The 17,337-nt window shown below is 50.2% G+C and overlaps 2 protein-coding genes across 2 annotated transcripts in view; both read left to right on the top strand.

Annotated features, from left to right (window-relative positions):
- The window catches only part of MINPP1 (multiple inositol-polyphosphate phosphatase 1), a 57,342-nt gene extending 56,974 nt beyond the window's left edge, over positions 1 to 368 (top strand). Inside the window, exon 6 of the transcript XR_012634958.1 lies at positions 280 to 368. The gene's annotated coding sequence lies outside the window, so the exon portion shown is untranslated. The remainder of the gene's footprint in view (positions 1 to 279) is intronic.
- The window catches only part of PAPSS2 (3'-phosphoadenosine 5'-phosphosulfate synthase 2), a 31,288-nt gene extending 16,727 nt beyond the window's left edge, over positions 1 to 14,561 (top strand). The window contains exons 2-12 of the mRNA XM_074924182.1: positions 280 to 385; positions 2,603 to 2,838; positions 3,586 to 3,724; positions 3,988 to 4,106; positions 4,227 to 4,340; positions 4,775 to 4,886; positions 8,222 to 8,427; positions 9,381 to 9,516; positions 10,321 to 10,589; positions 11,343 to 11,572; positions 12,051 to 14,561. Of these exons, the coding sequence (XP_074780283.1) occupies positions 280 to 385; positions 2,603 to 2,838; positions 3,586 to 3,724; positions 3,988 to 4,106; positions 4,227 to 4,340; positions 4,775 to 4,886; positions 8,222 to 8,427; positions 9,381 to 9,516; positions 10,321 to 10,589; positions 11,343 to 11,572; positions 12,051 to 12,192 (1,809 nt within the window). The 3' untranslated portion in view covers positions 12,193 to 14,561. The remainder of the gene's footprint in view (positions 1 to 279; positions 386 to 2,602; positions 2,839 to 3,585; positions 3,725 to 3,987; positions 4,107 to 4,226; positions 4,341 to 4,774; positions 4,887 to 8,221; positions 8,428 to 9,380; positions 9,517 to 10,320; positions 10,590 to 11,342; positions 11,573 to 12,050) is intronic.
- Positions 14,562 to 17,337: the final 2,776 nt, after the last annotated feature.

The following is a 17,337-nucleotide window of genomic DNA, read 5'->3' as shown; positions in this document are numbered from 1 at the left end:
CACCTTCTGCTGCTACTGGCTGTGACGGACGCCAAGGCATTGCCACCAGAAGCACTCTGAATGGAGGAAAATACTCTCTTCAAAAAATAAGTCTGTGCTGTTCACACAGAAATCCAACTTACACCAAAACACCAAATTGCCAAAGTTTGCTGCAATGGCCCATGCAGATTTTAAATAAATTTGTGTTTCTCTACCTTATATTAGTCCCAGCTGAGATATTTTTCTGTACAGAAAGCAATGAGGTAACAGAAGTGTTTTGTTTTGCTTTGTTTTCGACAGGAATCGACCAATGTGGTTTACCAAGCCCATCATGTCAGCAGGAGTAAGAGAGGACAAGTCGTCGGTACCAGGGGTGGATTTCGAGGCTGCACGGTTTGGCTAACAGGTATTTTTGGGCGTGAAAGTGTGGCTTCATGTTTGCAAGCTGCTTGCATACATGAGTATGGCTCAGGGGTGGGGATTTGGGATCCGCAAGAAATTTCAGCATTCCTTTTCCTGGGAATTGCAAAACATTTACACTTGGGAAACACTGACACACGGTGCTGGCACAGCAAGACGTTCTCCCTGGCAGCTACTGCCCATAACTAATGTTTTTATGAATTCCACAGCTGTTATCAGGCTCCTTTGAACACGTCAGAAGCCCTAAGGGTCGCACTTGTTGTTCCCAAGTGTGTGGCTGAGAGAAGCCTAGGCTCCAATCCAGCCAGTCCTTAGCAGTGAAACGTGCCCAGGGTTGTTCTAAACAGCATGCGGATGTTTTCATCCTGGGCTGGTGGGAAGTTTATTGGGACACCTAGGTTTACTGGTTTACTGTGTTTAAAGTGACCTCATAAGCAGCACAACAAGGCAGTCGTCTTGTCTGAAGAATAAATACTCCCAGAGAGCGAGGCACACTGGAAGCTATTCCGTGCACAGCTGTTGCAGGTTTCTTATGTTCCTTCTCATTTCGCGTGCCTTCAGATGTGTTGCCCTTCTCTTCTGCTTTGAAAGGTAAACTCATTGTTTGAGGATTAGGGGCTGCTAGAAATTACAATCGCATCTCTTTTGTTCCACTAATATTTACACAACTCTTGCTGCTTGTCCAGTTGTTTCTTTGCTTGTTAAATATTGGTATTTTCTTTGACTGCTGGATGGTGTTGAAAGATATACTTGGAAGGGTTTGTAAAGGCATTCTGATTTGCCTTCATATCAGTTTATGTGCTAGATGTTGGACTGAAACACATTTCTGTTCTGTTCTCCTCTTCAATTTCGAAAAGAAACCCAATGCCTAATCTGCTTTAATATAATTTCTGAAGGCAAAAAAAACCTATCCAAGGCAATTTCCTTCTTTTTCGAATATCACTCAGAAATCTTGTGTCTGAAAGGTTTGAGCTTCTCTGGCTGATGATTATTCTTTAAAATAAACAGTGGTCTCCTAACTTTCTATCAATGTAATTTTAAGAGGCTATACAGCAGGACATTTCATTGCAGAGACTATATGGATTAAATGGAAGGGCATTTGAGTGCTCTACATTGCCAGCTCAGGAGAGCTTTCACTTAGTCTGTTGCTCTACAAAAAACGAAGGCACAGCCAGCAGGATTCCTCTCTGCCCAGCCAGGTTTCCTCTCCAGCATGACCATGACTGTTCTGCATCAGACCAAAAGTCACCTTGCCAGGGTCTTGTCTCCATGAGTGGTCAATAGTAGGTGTCATGCCTAGGGTATAAAAACAGGTGAGCAGACGATGCCATCTCCATGGGAGATTCTCCAAGGCTGTTTCCTGAGACAGGTGTGGTGTTCGGAGGTGTTATCTCTCCTAAGTCAAGGTTCTCTTCCATCTCAAGGAGTTTTCAACACGTAGATCCCTACCCAAGGCAAAGGAGGAGTTTGGTGTTCCAGGCACACTGGCTGCTTCCTGACACAGCCAGTAGAAAGTGCTTTTTGTGAAAGTGGCTGGAGCTGGGTCGGGAAGCAGCCACCTCATTTTAGACTGTTGTCTTTCTGGCTGATGACTCTGGGAGATGTGGGCAGCTGAAGATGTGCTGCTTGTCTGCAGAACCATCCTGCTCCCACTCACATGGATCTGTGGGTGCTGCTTCTGCAGAAGGAGGTATTTGTGGATACAGAGGGACAATTGCTGCTGCTGAAGCCTGTCCCACACCGCATGGTTGCAGCAAGAACCTCTCCTTGGGTTCAGTCTGGGAGAGCAGTTGGCTGTTCAGAGGGGGAACAGGATGACAAGGAGGAAGATGCTGAGAGGCTTACAAAGTAGCAGCATCCTTTCAAGCTTCCTCTATTTACTGGTACTGGTACCTACTTGTCCCACCATGGCCCAGCAAGAGGTGCTTTTGCAACACTGCTGGGTTGAACACCTTCAGATGTTGGGATGTAGCAGCTTTTCTCATGGCATTAAAGTCACTCTTCAATGAGAAGGGTTGGCCAGGGTTCTACAGTGGTAACTGTGTGGTAAAAAGATAAATCCAACTTCCCTACCTCATTCCTTCCTTAAAGCAGCTTCAGAAAGAATGAGTTCATTGCCAGTGTCCCAGCAGGTATTGTGTTACACTGTCATTTTCACTCTTTGGACCTCAAACCAGAACCTTGCTTTTCTGTCTCCAACCAGGCCTTTCTGGAGCTGGCAAGACAACCATTGGCTTTGCTCTAGAAGAGTACTTGGTCTCTCATGGCATCCCTTGCTATTCCCTGGATGGTGATAATGTTCGTCATGGCTTGAATAAAAACCTGGGTTTCTCGGCTGGGGACCGTGAGGAGAACATCCGCCGCATCGCAGAGGTGGCCAGGCTGTTTGCTGATGCTGGGCTTGTCTGCATAACTAGTTTCATTTCTCCTTTCACAAAGGTAAACTGCCTGTGTCATATTTTGTTCTTTTCTGGGCAGCCTTAATCTCAAGATTGTTCTTACGGAAGAGAGATTTACACAGAGGACTTCCTATATATGCCATCAGATGCTCCTTTTAACTTTTCTATTCTTTTGTAAAACACCACTGATACAAAGAACTACACACAATCAGTACAGATTTCTGAAGGGCAGTTTGACATGGCCTCTTGGAATATATTCAATATTATGAATTGATTAAAAGCTAAGAGAAGTTTAAAACCTCCTTACAGAAGCTCCTACTATTAACTTTTTAGGAGGCAGACAAGAGGCATAGAAACAGTAGCCTGTCATAGTGCTATCACATGTTTGTGTTTTTATGCTTCCTGACAATACAAGTAGCTGCTGTTATCAAGCTGATGCAAGCAGTTCCTTTTCTTGACACAGGGCAGATAATTATTCACATTCTAAAGTTCTGCTGTCCTGCTTAACGGAAAGATCTTGATGTTTCAGATGGAAAAAGCTGAAAATGGATAAAAGTTGTAGTTACTTGGGGTTATTTTTTAGAAGTGTCTTTAAAGAAAAGGGGGAAAGGGAGATGAAAAACCCTTATTAGAATTATGCCAAGCATATAAATTTAATTTAATAGATTTAAATTTAATAAATCTATACCAGAAATGAATTTACCTGTGTCAAATTCCAGGGCATGTCATGTAGTAGGGAGGCGCTTGCTGCGATTCAGACCCGATTTTCCTGTCTTTTTTCTAACAGGATCGTCAGAATGCACGGAAAATTCATGAGGCAGCTGGGCTTCCTTTCTTTGAAATCTTTGTAGATGCTCCTCTAAATATTTGTGAAAGCAGAGATGTGAAGGGCCTGTACAAAAAGGCAAGAGCTGGAGAGATCAAAGGTATGGAAGAGCGAGCTCATATTTTGCCTTTTATTTTCCAAAGCATTGGATAGCTTCTTGTTGCAGCTCTGCACATAGAGGTGGGCTACTAAAGGCTCTTTGTCATGCACAACAGTATCCCATTTCCCTAATTTTGCTGTCATAAGTGTCACTTGTAGTACCCAGCATGGCTGAATGCTCGCTGGTTGTTTGTACAGCTTTGTTGGCTCTAGGGCACTGAGTGTTACATTAAATAAATTTAGTTTGGGTTTAATTGTCCGTAGGATTCACAGGGATTGACTCAAAGTATGAGAAGCCTGAATCTCCTGAACTAGTCTTGAAAACGAATGTTGCGTCGGTGTCTGAATGTATTCAGCAGGTTGTGGAGCTCCTCCAAACACAAGTAGGTTGTTTTTATGCCGCTGCCACCGGCAGCTTGTAAATCTGCTTTCGGATGCTGAGTTTTCAGTGTGCAATTAAAACCCAGTGTGTGACTTACAATTGCTGTCTGTCTCTCTTTCAGAACATCGTGCCCCATGGCTCAATTAAGGATGTTCTGGAGCTGTTTGTGCCTGAAAACAAACTTGATAGTGTCCGAGCTGAAGCGGAGATGCTGCCATCCGTGGAGATCACTAAGGTATGGTTGTGTGTGGGTGCTGTGCTGGGAGTTGCTCGTTACTGAGCTGTTGGAAGGGCAGAAGAATTGACTGGGATGCTGCTAGAGGGGGCTCTGTTCCTCTGGTGGCTGTGTCCTTCTGTGGCTGTGGTTTATGGTGAGCTGGAGTGTGGTCCTGATACTCAGCCATTTTCTGCTGTGTCTCCTCCCCGTGCTGCAGCCAGCCGGGGCCATGAGTCTCCTTTGCTGTGTTAGTACAGCCCCACAAGCAGTTGTTTTTAAGCAGTCTGGCTTAAAAAAAACCCCAAACCAATCACTTCGTGGCTTTCTCCCCCTTTAAGAATGTCCTGTATTTGAAGCCAGACAAATGAGAGCGCTGTTGCCGCAGAAGGGAAGGAAAAGCAACCTCTGAGCGTAACCTGGTGACAGGAGTGCCCTTTGGGTTTGTTTTGCAGCTGGATCTGCAGTGGGTGCAGGTGTTGAGCGAAGGCTGGGCCACTCCGCTGACCGGCTTCATGCGCGAGGCAGAGTACTTGCAAGTGATCCATTTTGGCACCCTGCTCAATGGTACGAACCCCCACGCTCTGTGCTGACGCTGGCCGGCACGCTGCTGCGGGACGGGGTGCTCACCCCGCCCAGCCTCGGCAGGCAGCTGAGCCGGGCCGTGCTCTCATCCTCCTCTCCTCTCGTGTGTTAAACGCGGGGGCTCGCGAAGGACCGCGGGGGCCCGGGAGCTGGGCTCTGAAACGCACCGAAGGGTACTGAAGGGTACTGACAGAGTTCACCGTGTGGTGGACAGGACCCTGGCTCACAGCTTTGACATCTCACATGGTGCTGATCAGACATTTCGGGAGCCATTGTGCAGATCTTTTCATGCTTGGTTATACCAGGGTAAATAAAGATGCAAACCCAAAGCCAAGTAAGCAAGGAAGCTGCCAGGCTGAATTTGAGGTGGGAGGAGAAGACAGCTGTTCCCTGGAAGCAGGAGCAGAGCCTGATTTAATTATTTTTTTTCCCCCTGCTTTCCTGTTTATCATTCACTGTAACTTGAAATAAATCAGATTTATTTATACATTAGCAACATGTTAGAGGTGCTTCATCCCTGGAAAAGGCAAACAGTATCCAGGCAGTGATCATCTACAGCTGAGAGCGGGGCAGTAGATACTTCTCTCCCATTTCTCAGCTGTAGTTGCTGTTGCTGTGACTTCACATGTGCACAGGGTGCTCACTTTGGGTTTTGTAGACCTGACAGTGATCTCTGGCCTCAGGGATTTGGGATCTTGGCGGGTGAGTCCCTTTTGGTCTTGCCCTCCTTCTAGAGGCTGTGTGGGGCAATGACTTGCTGCTGTTGTTAGGATTTGGGCACCGTGAAGCAGGTGCAAAGCTCAGGCTGCTCGCTTTGGACTGGAGTGGAGTCTGTGTAGGGGCTTCTGCTTTTGGACATGTCGTAGCCTTTTACCTCCCTCTCAGTGTGCAAAGAAGTGTTCAAAAGCACGTGTCCTTGTTACCAGCCCCCGATCTGTGGTCTCTGAGCTACCCGCTGTGCCTGATGAGGTTGCAGAGGTGCCCTGTAATGACCACGTTGCTCCAGAGCTCCGCACTTTGTGCCAGAAGCTCGTCTCAGAGCACATCTGTTTTTGGGGTGCCCCTCTGCCAATGTGTCAGTGTCACTGAGCACACCTTCTCTGCCAGCCTTGGCCATACGTTCAGGATTTGTATTGCTCCACAGGGTCAGAGACAAAGCCCAGAACACCAGCTTTTGCAGGGGGATGAACTCTCCAGAGCAGGGTCTTTGTAGTAGGGGGCACTGACATCTGTCCCAGGTACACCTTGTCCCCACGGAGGTCTCCAAACTCAACATCTGTGTGGTCAGGCTGCAGGGTGACATCTGGGCCGGAAGGAGAATCTTCCTGCTTTGCTTGGGCAAGCTTTAGGAAACATGGAGGTTCCCATCTCACAGTGCCGAGGCTGGGGTGCAGCATTGCCAAAGAGAGGTTTGAGGCTGGTCTTTCCAGAGTCATTGGTCCAGCCCTTTTGCTCTGGGGTGCAGGTTTTTGACAACTCCAGCTGTGCCCCGAAAGGCTGCAAGTGTTGTGGTGGACTTGTGCAAGCCAGTGCTCCTCTCGCTTGGACTTCGAGCAGTAAATCCCAGGGTGGTACCACCAGCAGTTGGGTGGATGAGGTGCTTGGGGTAGGGGCACGATGGCCACCAGGAAGAAAGATGGATCTGCACGTCATAGCGCAGCACGAGCGCCGCAGAGCCTCCAGCTCTTATCCACTTGGTGAAGCAGCAGTGCCGGGCAGCACGGCCTGTGTGGGACGGGCGAGCGCCGCAGGGGCTGGGGCAGCACCGCCGAGGAGCCTGGCCGGGCCAGCAGGAGCCCTGCCTGTGGCTCGGCCGTGCTTGCCGGAGGTTTTACACGAGCGGTGCTGGTTCTTGAAACGGCTGCTGTAACTGGTGCCCGTGATTGTTAATTATCTTAATTGTGTTTGTATTCTCCCAGGAAGGAATCGCTCTGTAGCTGGTATGTATATAACTGTTTTTAGGTTGTATGGAAATGACTTCAATTTAGATTTTTTTTGCTATAATTTTCTGAGATTTACAAAAAAATAGAAAATTATTAAGGCTAGTCACAAGCACAGCCAGTTTATGATTCAGCTGGCTGCAACATGTCATGGCACACCCCATGTCCTAACGACCGGTCTTCACAAAAATCTCAGTCATGTAATTTTGTAATTACCTTTGCTGGGGTGATTTTTTTTTTTTTTTTTAAAACTCTGCCTCTTGCATTTAGAAATGGAACATGATGATCCTCAGCTTCAGCATCATTTGTTAGTTTTGTAATTCAGCTTTTTCCATGCTGACTTTATTGACTGATCACTGGTTAATATAATTTAAATGTATGAAGTTGATATTGATTGGATCCCATGTGACTATAGTTATGATTATTCATGAAGGTGCTTGAAAATTGCTCTCTGGCAGATGAATGATACCTGGTCATGAATTAAAAGTAAATGCAAACACTTTAATAAAGATTTAAAAAAATATCTATATCATAGTCAAAATCCTCAAATTAAGACTCTCAAAGGTCCAAAATGATTTCAGTCAGATCAGAACAAATTGAATCAGTGATTTGTTTATTCTTGTTTGTGAATAGAAACCCATGTGACTGACTGATTCTTCTGTATTAATACTGGGATATCCAAGGAGAAATGGTAGGACCTTAGTGGACAGCTAGGAAATTGGGGGAGTGGGGATAAAGCCAACATGGTATTTAGGGCCAACACTGAAATTAGAAACTACATGTGCAAATGTAGACTCACTGTATATACACAGAAAACAGATTAAAAATGGACTTTGCAGAGATATAAAGGAGAAGGAGTAGCAGGGTAGAGATATCCAGAAAAAAGCAGAGGAACAAAGCAGAGCGTGTGTTTTCCCTGTTGGAAGAGGCAGCTCAAGAGATGTGCAGGGAATGAGATGCCCCAGGGAGCAGGCTGGAGCCATCTTAATAGAGGTGGTTCTCTTGACAGAGGTTATATCCAGGGTTGAATGTTTAAATTTTTCAAAGAGACTTCACAACAAGCTAACTGGAGAACCACCACTCTTTCCAGGGAGATAGAGTCCAGTAAGTAATGAAATGCTCCAGGTGTCTTTGAGACATCTCTGACCCAAAGATAAGGAGCTTTTTTATTCTACTAACATGGCTGTGTATTAACAGTGCAGAAAAAAATGGGGCAGTGAGTAAATTTACACACCTGATGATGAGTCCCTGAGCTAGTCCTGGAAAATCTGACTCTCCAAAGGGGGAACGTGTACCTCTGAAACCCTCCGTTTACTTGGTGCCCAAGACAAGTGCCCGAGGCTGGAGGATGTTCAGATCCCCCCCCTCTCTTGCCAGACGGCGTAGTCAACCTGAGCATCCCGATCGTGCTGCCCATCTCCACGGAGGACAAGCAGCGCCTGGAGGGCTGCGAGGCGCTGGCGCTCAGCTACGCGGGGCGCAGGGTGGCCATCCTCAGGAGCCCCGAGTACTTCGAGCACCGGAAGGAGGAGCGCTGCGCCCGCGTCTGGGGCACCACCTGCGCGAAGCACCCCCACGTCAAGGTGGGTTTGTCCCCTGCTGCTCTGGGAGGCCTGGCCGGGGCGGGAAATGCAGGCAGGGGCTGGAGAACTGAACCTCTCCAAGCTTTGGAGGGCCACGAGTGTCCTATCTGCTCTCCAAACCCTGTTTTGTCCCAAGCAGGCAGGACAGAATTTTTAGGCTCGCGAGTTAATGCTGCTCTTGCTGCTTAACAAAAGCAGCAGATAACGAGCACCAGGTGAAGGGGAGAATGAGCGTGCGGCCGAGGAGCTGCTCCTTTCATTCACCTGCCTTCACCGGTGTGCCAACATGAACACCGACTTAGCCCCCAAAGTTTTCCTGCGCTTGGGGTGTGTTGATCCCAGTGGTGCTCCCAAATGCTAATGCTGCAGATTGCTGACTTGTGCTCCTTCTAGCTGTGTTTCATTCCTCAATTCCACTGTTCTGTACAGGCAGCCAACAAGGGTGTTATATTTTTACAGCTTATCTCCTCACACTTAACTCTCTGGCAATACAAAGAACATCATCCCTTAGAAAGGGAGAGCTCCAGGTTACACTGAGTGACTTGAGCCATCTGCTTAAAAAGGCTAAAGCTGTGCTAATTCTTCTGTACCTTCTTTTAATTACTCAGCAGCAGTTGCTCACCTTGCCACAGGCTTATTCTTCCTGCATATTCCCAGGAGGAAGGAGCAAAGAGTGAGGTGGAGGGGGGGTCTTGTGCCAGAACTTGTAGACCCCCGGCTGCCAGAGAGGAGGGACACAGTTGGCTGATGCCTCACTCTACGGGGCTGCACTGCTCATGATGTTCAGTTCACATGGTCCCTGTAAGAATGTTTTCTGCCTACAAAGTGCTGAATGAGAAAGAAAGCTCACCCTACAAGCAGAGTCCAGCCTAACACTTTTCAAAGGAGACTGGGAAAGGGAAAAGGAGATATTCTGCCGTCCCCTCCGTAATGCATGCATGCGTAATTCACAGATGGTGATGGAGAGCGGAGACTGGCTGCTTGGTGGAGACCTCCTTGTGCTGGAGAGGATCAAATGGAATGATGGGCTGGACCAGTACCGCCTGACACCGCTTGCTCTCAAGCAGAAGTTCAGAGAAATGAACGCTGGTGAGTGCCCTGGGTAGCACCGGTGGTACGGCTCTTCTTGCCTTACCTGGCACTGGGAGGTTTGTGTGATCTGGGAATACTCGCCCTCAAGCTCACAGCACTTGCCAAATTGCTTCCCTGTGCTCCCAAAATAGGACTGTTTGGGTGGGATGATCAGTAAGAGGGATGCAGGGCATGGCACAAAAAGGGGCGCAGGGTCTGCTGGGGTGAGGATGGTGCTTGTGATGGGCTGCACCCTAGGTGGGCCTCTCCGAGCACAGGGCTGGGAAGCGCTGAGCGTTCTGCTCCTGTCCTCCCTGGCAGGGCAGAGCCTCTCTTTCTGCACCCAGGGCATTTAAAGCCCTGCGCTGGCGTGCTTGGCCTTCAGGCGTGGGGCACAGCTCAGATGTCATCTCCCAGGTGTCAGCCCAGTAGGCTGGTGCGCGTCAGACCCCTACCTTCACTTTGCGGAGAGGGTGTTGGCCTTCCTGAAGGTACCATTGAGCTTGGAGAGGTGGCAGGTCACTTAAGAAGTCAGTGAACTCAGAGGTGTCCAGTGACATGTAAAAACCATTGTAGGAGAGCTTATAAGACTGAAATTGGCCCCAGGGGCAGGATGTGCAATGAAAATGTACTTGGCAGAGTAATGAAGAGGCACCATACACATATGAAACACTCGTCTAAGGCCTCTCTCAGGTGAAAATACGACACACATCTTACAACGTACATATCTTACGACTGTGTTGGAATGTATAGTGTGTAAATGAAGCCGCAATGTCTGATGGTCAGCACAAGCCTGTGACCCTCTGAATCTTTCCCTTTCAGATGCTGTCTTCGCATTTCAGCTGCGCAACCCCGTCCACAACGGGCACGCCCTGCTCATGCAGGACACACGGCGCCAGCTTTTGGAGAGGGGTTACAAAAACCCTGTGCTTCTGCTGCACCCCCTGGGAGGATGGACCAAAGATGACGATGTCCCGCTGGACTGGCGCATGAAGCAGCATGCAGCGGTGCTGGAGGAGCAAGTCCTGGACCCCAAGTCGACCATTGTGGCCATCTTCCCCTCTCCCATGCTCTACGCCGGCCCCACGGAGGTAACGTAGCCCCCGGCTGCTCACCACGACGAGGTGTGAAGCCTGCCTGCGGGGGGGCCTGCTGCCAGCCTGCCGGCACAGCTCCGTGAAGCCCTGGAGAAGGGAGTTGGTAGCTGCTGCCTCCATGGTTTGGCTGCAGCTCGCTGTGGCAGTTGTCTCCCAGCAGAGCTTGGCTCCCTGGGTTGTGTGGAGAGCTGGGGAGAAGGGGGCTAGAACAGACTTTACCTTGGGGACCTTTTTCTCTGTCGGGCAGGGACACTTATTTTTCTCCCAGTGGTTTCCCTTCTGTCCCTAAATGGGTGGGATGAAAGTGGTGGTGGCTGAACGTCCCCTGCAGGAGAAGGGAGAGGGATGCATGGGCAGCCTTTGCCTGTGAAGGCCCAAGGGCTGGTGGGCACTGTCTTTGCATGTGCAAAAAGCAAACCGCTACCTCCATTTGCTGCCAGATTGGAACTGGACCAGTTCCCATCCCCAGTGTTTCCCTTAAACTACATGTCCTTAGGAGAACTGTGATGTTGCATCAGGTCCAAGCAGTGGTAGATGAGTCTGGGCAGCCTGATCGCTGTGAGAAACTACAGCTGCTGATGCATCTCCCTCCTGCCTTCCCTCCTGCCTTCCCTCCTGCCTTCCCTCCTGCTTTCCTGCCTCCCTGCCTTCCTGTGTGTGGATCACCAGGGTCTCTCCTGCCGCCCAGGGCAGGCAGCTCATCTGGTGCTCAGCCCTCAGGCAGTGCTCCCTGTGTCTCCTGTACAGGTGCAGTGGCACTGCCGGGCTCGCATGATTGCTGGGGCCAATTTCTACATCGTGGGGCGCGACCCTGCAGGCATGCCTCACCCTGAGACTAAGAAGGACCTCTACGAGCCCACACAGGGAGGAAAGGTCCTCAGCATGGCGCCAGGCCTGACCTCAGTGGAAATCATCCCCTTCCGGGTGGCTGCTTACAATAAACTGAAAAAGGCCATGGATTTTTACGACCCGAAAAGGTAACGCAGGCAGCAGCGTCGCTGTTTCTTCAGCCTACACAGTGTGTGCAGTTTGCGATTGTGCAGCTTGCCGGGGAGAGGGAAAAGCAGTTGGTGTTCCTCTTAAGGAGAGGAATGGGGGAAGAACCTGCGAAAGGCACCCGCTTTCGCTGCTGAGAGCTGACATCAGGTCAAGGATGGGTCATGCAAAACCAAAGATGCGTCTTGGTAGCCACCAGGGAGGATAAGAAGCAGTTTGGGGACAATGTGGCAGTAGAAATACAGCCTCTCACAGCTGGAGAAGTGTGTTACGTACAACTCCAGCTCCTCTTGAAAGAGAAACCCTGTTGCTGCTGATCCTAAACCCTGGTGTGAGGCAGCGGACAGGTGCCTCCGGTGCTGGGAGGTTTCTGGCCACACGCTTGGCACAGCAGAAGACCTGCATTAGGGACCACTCGGGTCAGTCATGCTGATTTCACCCCTCTCTTGTTTTGTACAGGCACGACGAGTTTGACTTCATCTCGGGAACACGCATGAGAAAGCTTGCTCGTGAAGGTGAAAACCCGCCAGACGGCTTCATGGCCCCCAAAGCTTGGAAAGTCCTAACCACATACTACCAGTCGCTGGAAAAGAAGAATTAACACTACTACTCCTACCTAGAAATACTTGTATTAAGAGTGAGCAATGATTGATTGATTCCCTATGACACAGATCAGTTACTTGGCATTTCCAGTGCTCTGACTGTAGGGTTTTCCTATCTGGGTCAGAGGTTTTTTTACTAATCAGAAATACTTTGAGCCTGATCTTTCTCCCCTCGAAGCTGCCAGGAGTGTCCCCATGGAGCTGGGCCTTTCCTTCCCAGCTGAGCGTGGCTGCGGGAGACCCAGCACGGCCTCCAGATGGGCCCACCTGGGTCATTTTGGTGCCGCCAGGGCCACACACCGCCCCCATACAGAGCTGGGACCTCGGCACCACGATAAAAACGTGTCTTGTCATCTGCATGGAGCAGAAATGAAGAAGTGCCTTTCCGCTACCCCTCACCCAGCGCTGCCCGAAGATGCAGGAGCAGCCGCTGAAGCGAGGAGCAGCTGCTGCTGCTGGGGTGGGAGAGGAAAACGGGCACTCGATGCTCGGATCCAGTCACTGCCCTCCAGGTTGTGCCTTATACAGTTTTTGCTAACAAACAGTGGGATTTTTTTAACGTCTTTTTTTTAAAAGGATTTTTTTTTTAATCAGCCTTGACCATCACCAGTTCCTTGTGGCCGAGAGAATTGCTCACTGTTCTTCCTTGCTTCCTCCTGCTTGACCTCTCCACTCAAAACAAAACCAGGGCTCAGTGTTACTGGTGTTCCAAGTTCAGCTTTCCGTGGGGTCACTGCTGTGGCCATCCCTGTGCTCACAGCCCTGTGGGCCCACGGGCAGGGGAAGCTGCCCTGGGAGGCACCGTAAAGCCTGGGAGATCCCGGAGACAGCTCAGGGCAGCAAGCAAAAACTGGGGATGCTGTTGGGTGTATCCTCAAGCCATTCAGGATGGGAATCCCTCTTTCCTCTACCTGTGCTCCTCCCATCCAAAGGGTGAATTAAAGGCAAAACAGCAAAATCACAGCGTGAGGTGGGTCCGAGCAGCAGCACCTGGTAACCCAGGTGAGAGGTGGCTCAAGTGCTTGCCCTCATCCATACCTGTAGCCCTGCATGGGTCCAGGTGACCTCATTTCACTTTGTATCTGTGGGGTGGGGACGTTGCCTCCAGCCAGGGGGGATGGCCAGAGGACGGCAGAAAAGTCCTTGGGTACCCTCAGCCTGCAAGGGGTGATGGGGCCCAGCTGAGTGCCAGTGGCTGGTGGAAAGTTACTGCAGACTCTGCCTTCTTTTTTTTCCTTTCCCTTCCCCACACGGACTTTGCTGCTGTTCATGAGGCTCCTCCGCTGGCTCCAGCTCCTGTGGTGACCTCCGGCAGGGCTGGGCAGCGACTCTGCACCGAAGCTTTACCTGACCCCCTCCGCGTCTCGCCCCAGGCACATCCCGCTGGGGCTGGTGCGTGTCTGGGGGGTGGTTGCGGTTTGAGCGCGATGCCCTGCCTGGCTGGGACCCCTCGGCCGCCTGCCTGCGGGAAAGGGCTGGGCTGGGGGCAAGGAACACGCCGCCTCCCCGGCCACCGCATGCACGTGGGAGGTTTGGGGGTTTTTTTTGGGGGGGAAAGACAACTATGCACTTGTTAGTTAACGCAGCCGCGTGAATTGATGATTTTTGTACTTGTCCTTTCTTAGTAGATGCCCCAGGACCAGTCAGAATGTGTTTCAAATGGAATGGAAATAGAGCGTTCCCCTTTCTTGTGCTTCAGTTTTGATGACAAAGGGCTCTGTGCTCAGTGACAGCAATCACACCTCCGCTCGTCCCTTGGGGTAGGGAGCTGCATCACAAGCTAAAACCTGTTTTGCTGTGGCCATGGTACAGTGTCCGAGAGTACGTATGTGATTTGGAACACTTCTGCAAAAAGTCTTTGCTCATTTGTCAACTCTTTCAGGTTTATTTTTTTGTAATTTTTGTGAATATTTGGAGCAGAGAGTCCAAAGCTGTGTTATACCTCAACAAAGATGCTGCACCACCACCCGTGTCAGTGGCTGAAAGCCCACTCGCACCAGTGCCTTTTACACTCGGGCCCTCTGGCAGAGACCTGGAGGACAGAAGCAATACTCCCATTTACTTTTGCAATATTTGTAATTTTTAAGTAGCGAACAGTGCTGTTGCTACTCAAAATAATCAAATGGTTAAAAAAACCCCAAACCTACAGTAAATCCAAATAGTTACAGCAAAACACAACTCTTGTATTATCCTTTTAAAATAGCATAGTGTACTGATTACCTCTGATTAAACTAGAATACGTGGACTAGGATTTTTTTTTATAGTGTATTTATTAAAGACATGAGACTGGAATTTTTACTTCAACTGATGCATCTCATGATTTAATATATTCTGAACTTGATACTCTTCTACAAAACCCTCACTTTTAGTACAAATAAATATTTATACATGTAACTACTCTCATTTTGCAGTTTTTTTGGGGAAAATTACAACCAGGTGTTCCATCAGGAGCTGTGACAGGGCTGTAGCCATAGGAGCTCCCCTCCACCCATCTCCAGCCTTGCACACTCAGCACCTCGGGTGCTGAGCCCAGCAGCAGGACTCACCTCCACCTGGGACCCTCAGCTCATTTACCTTTTTTGCTGTTTGGGCTGTGTAGTGTTGAACAAGTCCCTTGAACAAGCACAGTAACTGCGCTGCCTTCTGCTGCTCTGCATTTCTGTGCAGTTTAACCAGCACTTCAGCACCTTCTAGCTAGAAACAGCCTGTGGTGCCCTCTGAGCCCCACAGCCTGCGCTTCCCAGGGAGCAACAACAGGCCAGTGGATGCTTGATGGGGACGGAGGCCCTTGGCTGCCCTGCCCAGGTGCAGGGCTTCCACCACCCCGACTCATCCAGGATCACCCATAGCACCCTGTGTGTCACCCGCAGCTGCCACACCCCTTGTCCAAGTCAGTCCCCCCCCAAAAAGCAGCTGCATTTCACAGAATCATCTCTGTTGGAAAAGACCTTGAAGCTCCTCCAGTCCAACCATGAACCCCACTCTGACCGTTCCCAACTCCCCCAGATCCCTCAGCGCTGGGTCAGCCTGACTCTTCAACCCCTCCAGGGATGGGGACTCCCCCCCTGCCTTGGGCAGCCCATTCCAACGCCCAACAGCCCCTTCTGCACAGAAATCCTTCCTCAGAGCCAGCCTGACCCTGCCCTGGGCAGCTTGAGGCCATTCCCTCGGGGCCTGGCGCTGGGGCCTTGGCTCCAGAGACTCATCCCCCCTCTCTGCCCCCTCCTGGCAGGGAGTTGCAGAGGGCCAGGAGGTCTCCCCTCAGCCTCCTCTTCTCCAGACTGAACCCCCCCAGTTCCCCCAGCCGCTCCCCAGCAGACCTGTGCTCCAGACCCTGCCCCAGCTCCGTTGCCCTTCTCTGGCCACGCTTGAGTCATTCAATGGCCTTTTACAGAACTCTAACCTTCACCATCATGCCCATGTTTCAGAAAACAGATCAACAGAACCACAGAGCAAACAAACAATTCATTTATTTACCTGTTACTTAAGGCTGCTCCAAAGGTTTTGGTTTGCACCGCGGTATCAGACTGGCAGGATCAGCTGCTGCTTTACAGCCCAAGGACACTCTAGGTACGGTCTGTACTGCCCAGCCCATCTACCCGCCACTGCTAGGGCTGAACAGCTCCTAAATACGTAATTTGCCTGCTGGGAATGTCTGTGCCTCTTCCTGCCAGGGGATTTGACCTTTAACCCCCAAGAAAGACCCGTTTCATGACAACTCAGAGCTCAGTACTGGGGCCTATGAAATGACCAGCCCAAGAGCCGGAGAGGGGTCGGGCTTGGCCCGGCTCGCAGGAGAGGCAGGATCAAAGGGTGAGGAGCCTGACCCAAACTGCTGGAGCCACGGAATTAAAGCGCCCGCATTCCTGCACGATAAACGGTGCTGCTTCTGCAGGCTGCCAGGAGAGCCGCTGCTTTGCCAAGGACTCCCACAGTGCCAGCAGTAGGGGGGAGATGGAGAGTTTGACGTTTAAACTCATGTGAGGACACACTTTACCCTCCCTCATACCTCATTACAATGGCGTTCTGCAGCTGTGGGCACTAGAGCTCTACCAAGTAGAAAGCACCGGGGGGAAAAAAGGAGGGAGGCGCAGGGCAAGCTGCGTTACGGCACCCCCCTGGCATTTCTCAGGTGTGACAGCCCCAGAGAGGGGCTGGCAGAACTTCGGCATCAGAGCGGACCCTGAAAAGAAATTAAATGGCTGGAGAACTTCACCTGGCCCACGCCTGGTTAAAACCAGCATCTAGCAAGTAGCACTATTTGTACATTTAATTTTAAGGCTAGTCCTTGAACTCAGGCTCTCCTGCCCTGTGACCAAGTGTGCCCTGTGGGGTTAACACTCCCTAGGCCAGACTTTTTCTTTTTTTTTTTTAGATTTCCACAGCCCGGTATTTTCTACATCCTTGTTTTAAAGGAAAATATGCATTTACCATGGACCTTTTCTCCCTGTATCAAAAAGCAAAGTAATTATTAAAAAAAATATCCCCATGTTCAGCCCCTGAGGATATTAAACTGGGTCAAACTAAGCCCTAGTGCAGCTGGTGCATTACTTAACCAGTGTGCCAGACCAAAGGACACCAGGGGAAAAGCTGTGCTTAATGGAAATGGCCAGCAGCACCTGATACTGGCCACTGGCTGGCTCCAGCTGTCTTTATTTCACTTTGCAGCACATTTCAGTTTACATGGTTTCCCTGCTTGCAACACCGGCCCTGACAGCGAGCAGAGCTGTGGCACTGCGTACCACCCCCAGGGGTTCAAACAATTCCAATTACATAGTTGTGTTGAATTGGTGCACAATTCATAATATCATAGGAAGAAAAATCAAGTTACTGAAAACCTACTGACAGTAACTCTGTGGCAGGCGCATCTGCCCATGAAAGCAGAGCTTCTTAGCTGCTGAAGCGTAGCAGCTTTGGGCTGCTTTTGTTCTCAGGGCCTCTTGGTAATTGGGGCCTTTGGCCAATGGGAGCCGCCAGTGGCCACAGGTCAGATTGGGCCTGGGTATCAATGGAGGCCCCTGGGAGCCAGTTGGAGCTCGTCCCCTGAAGCAGCAGCTGCGGTTGAGGACTCTCTCCTTGGGTCCAGACGCTGCCCAAGGAAACTCCTCGAGGTGCCTTGGTTCGGGACACGGCCCTGAGCAGGT

This window comes from Athene noctua, chromosome 21, assembly GCF_965140245.1.
Source record: "Athene noctua chromosome 21, bAthNoc1.hap1.1, whole genome shotgun sequence".
NCBI lineage: Eukaryota > Metazoa > Chordata > Aves > Strigiformes > Strigidae > Athene > Athene noctua.
Note: the sequence above shows the minus strand (reverse complement) of the source record. Positions and strands in the feature narration are given on the sequence as shown.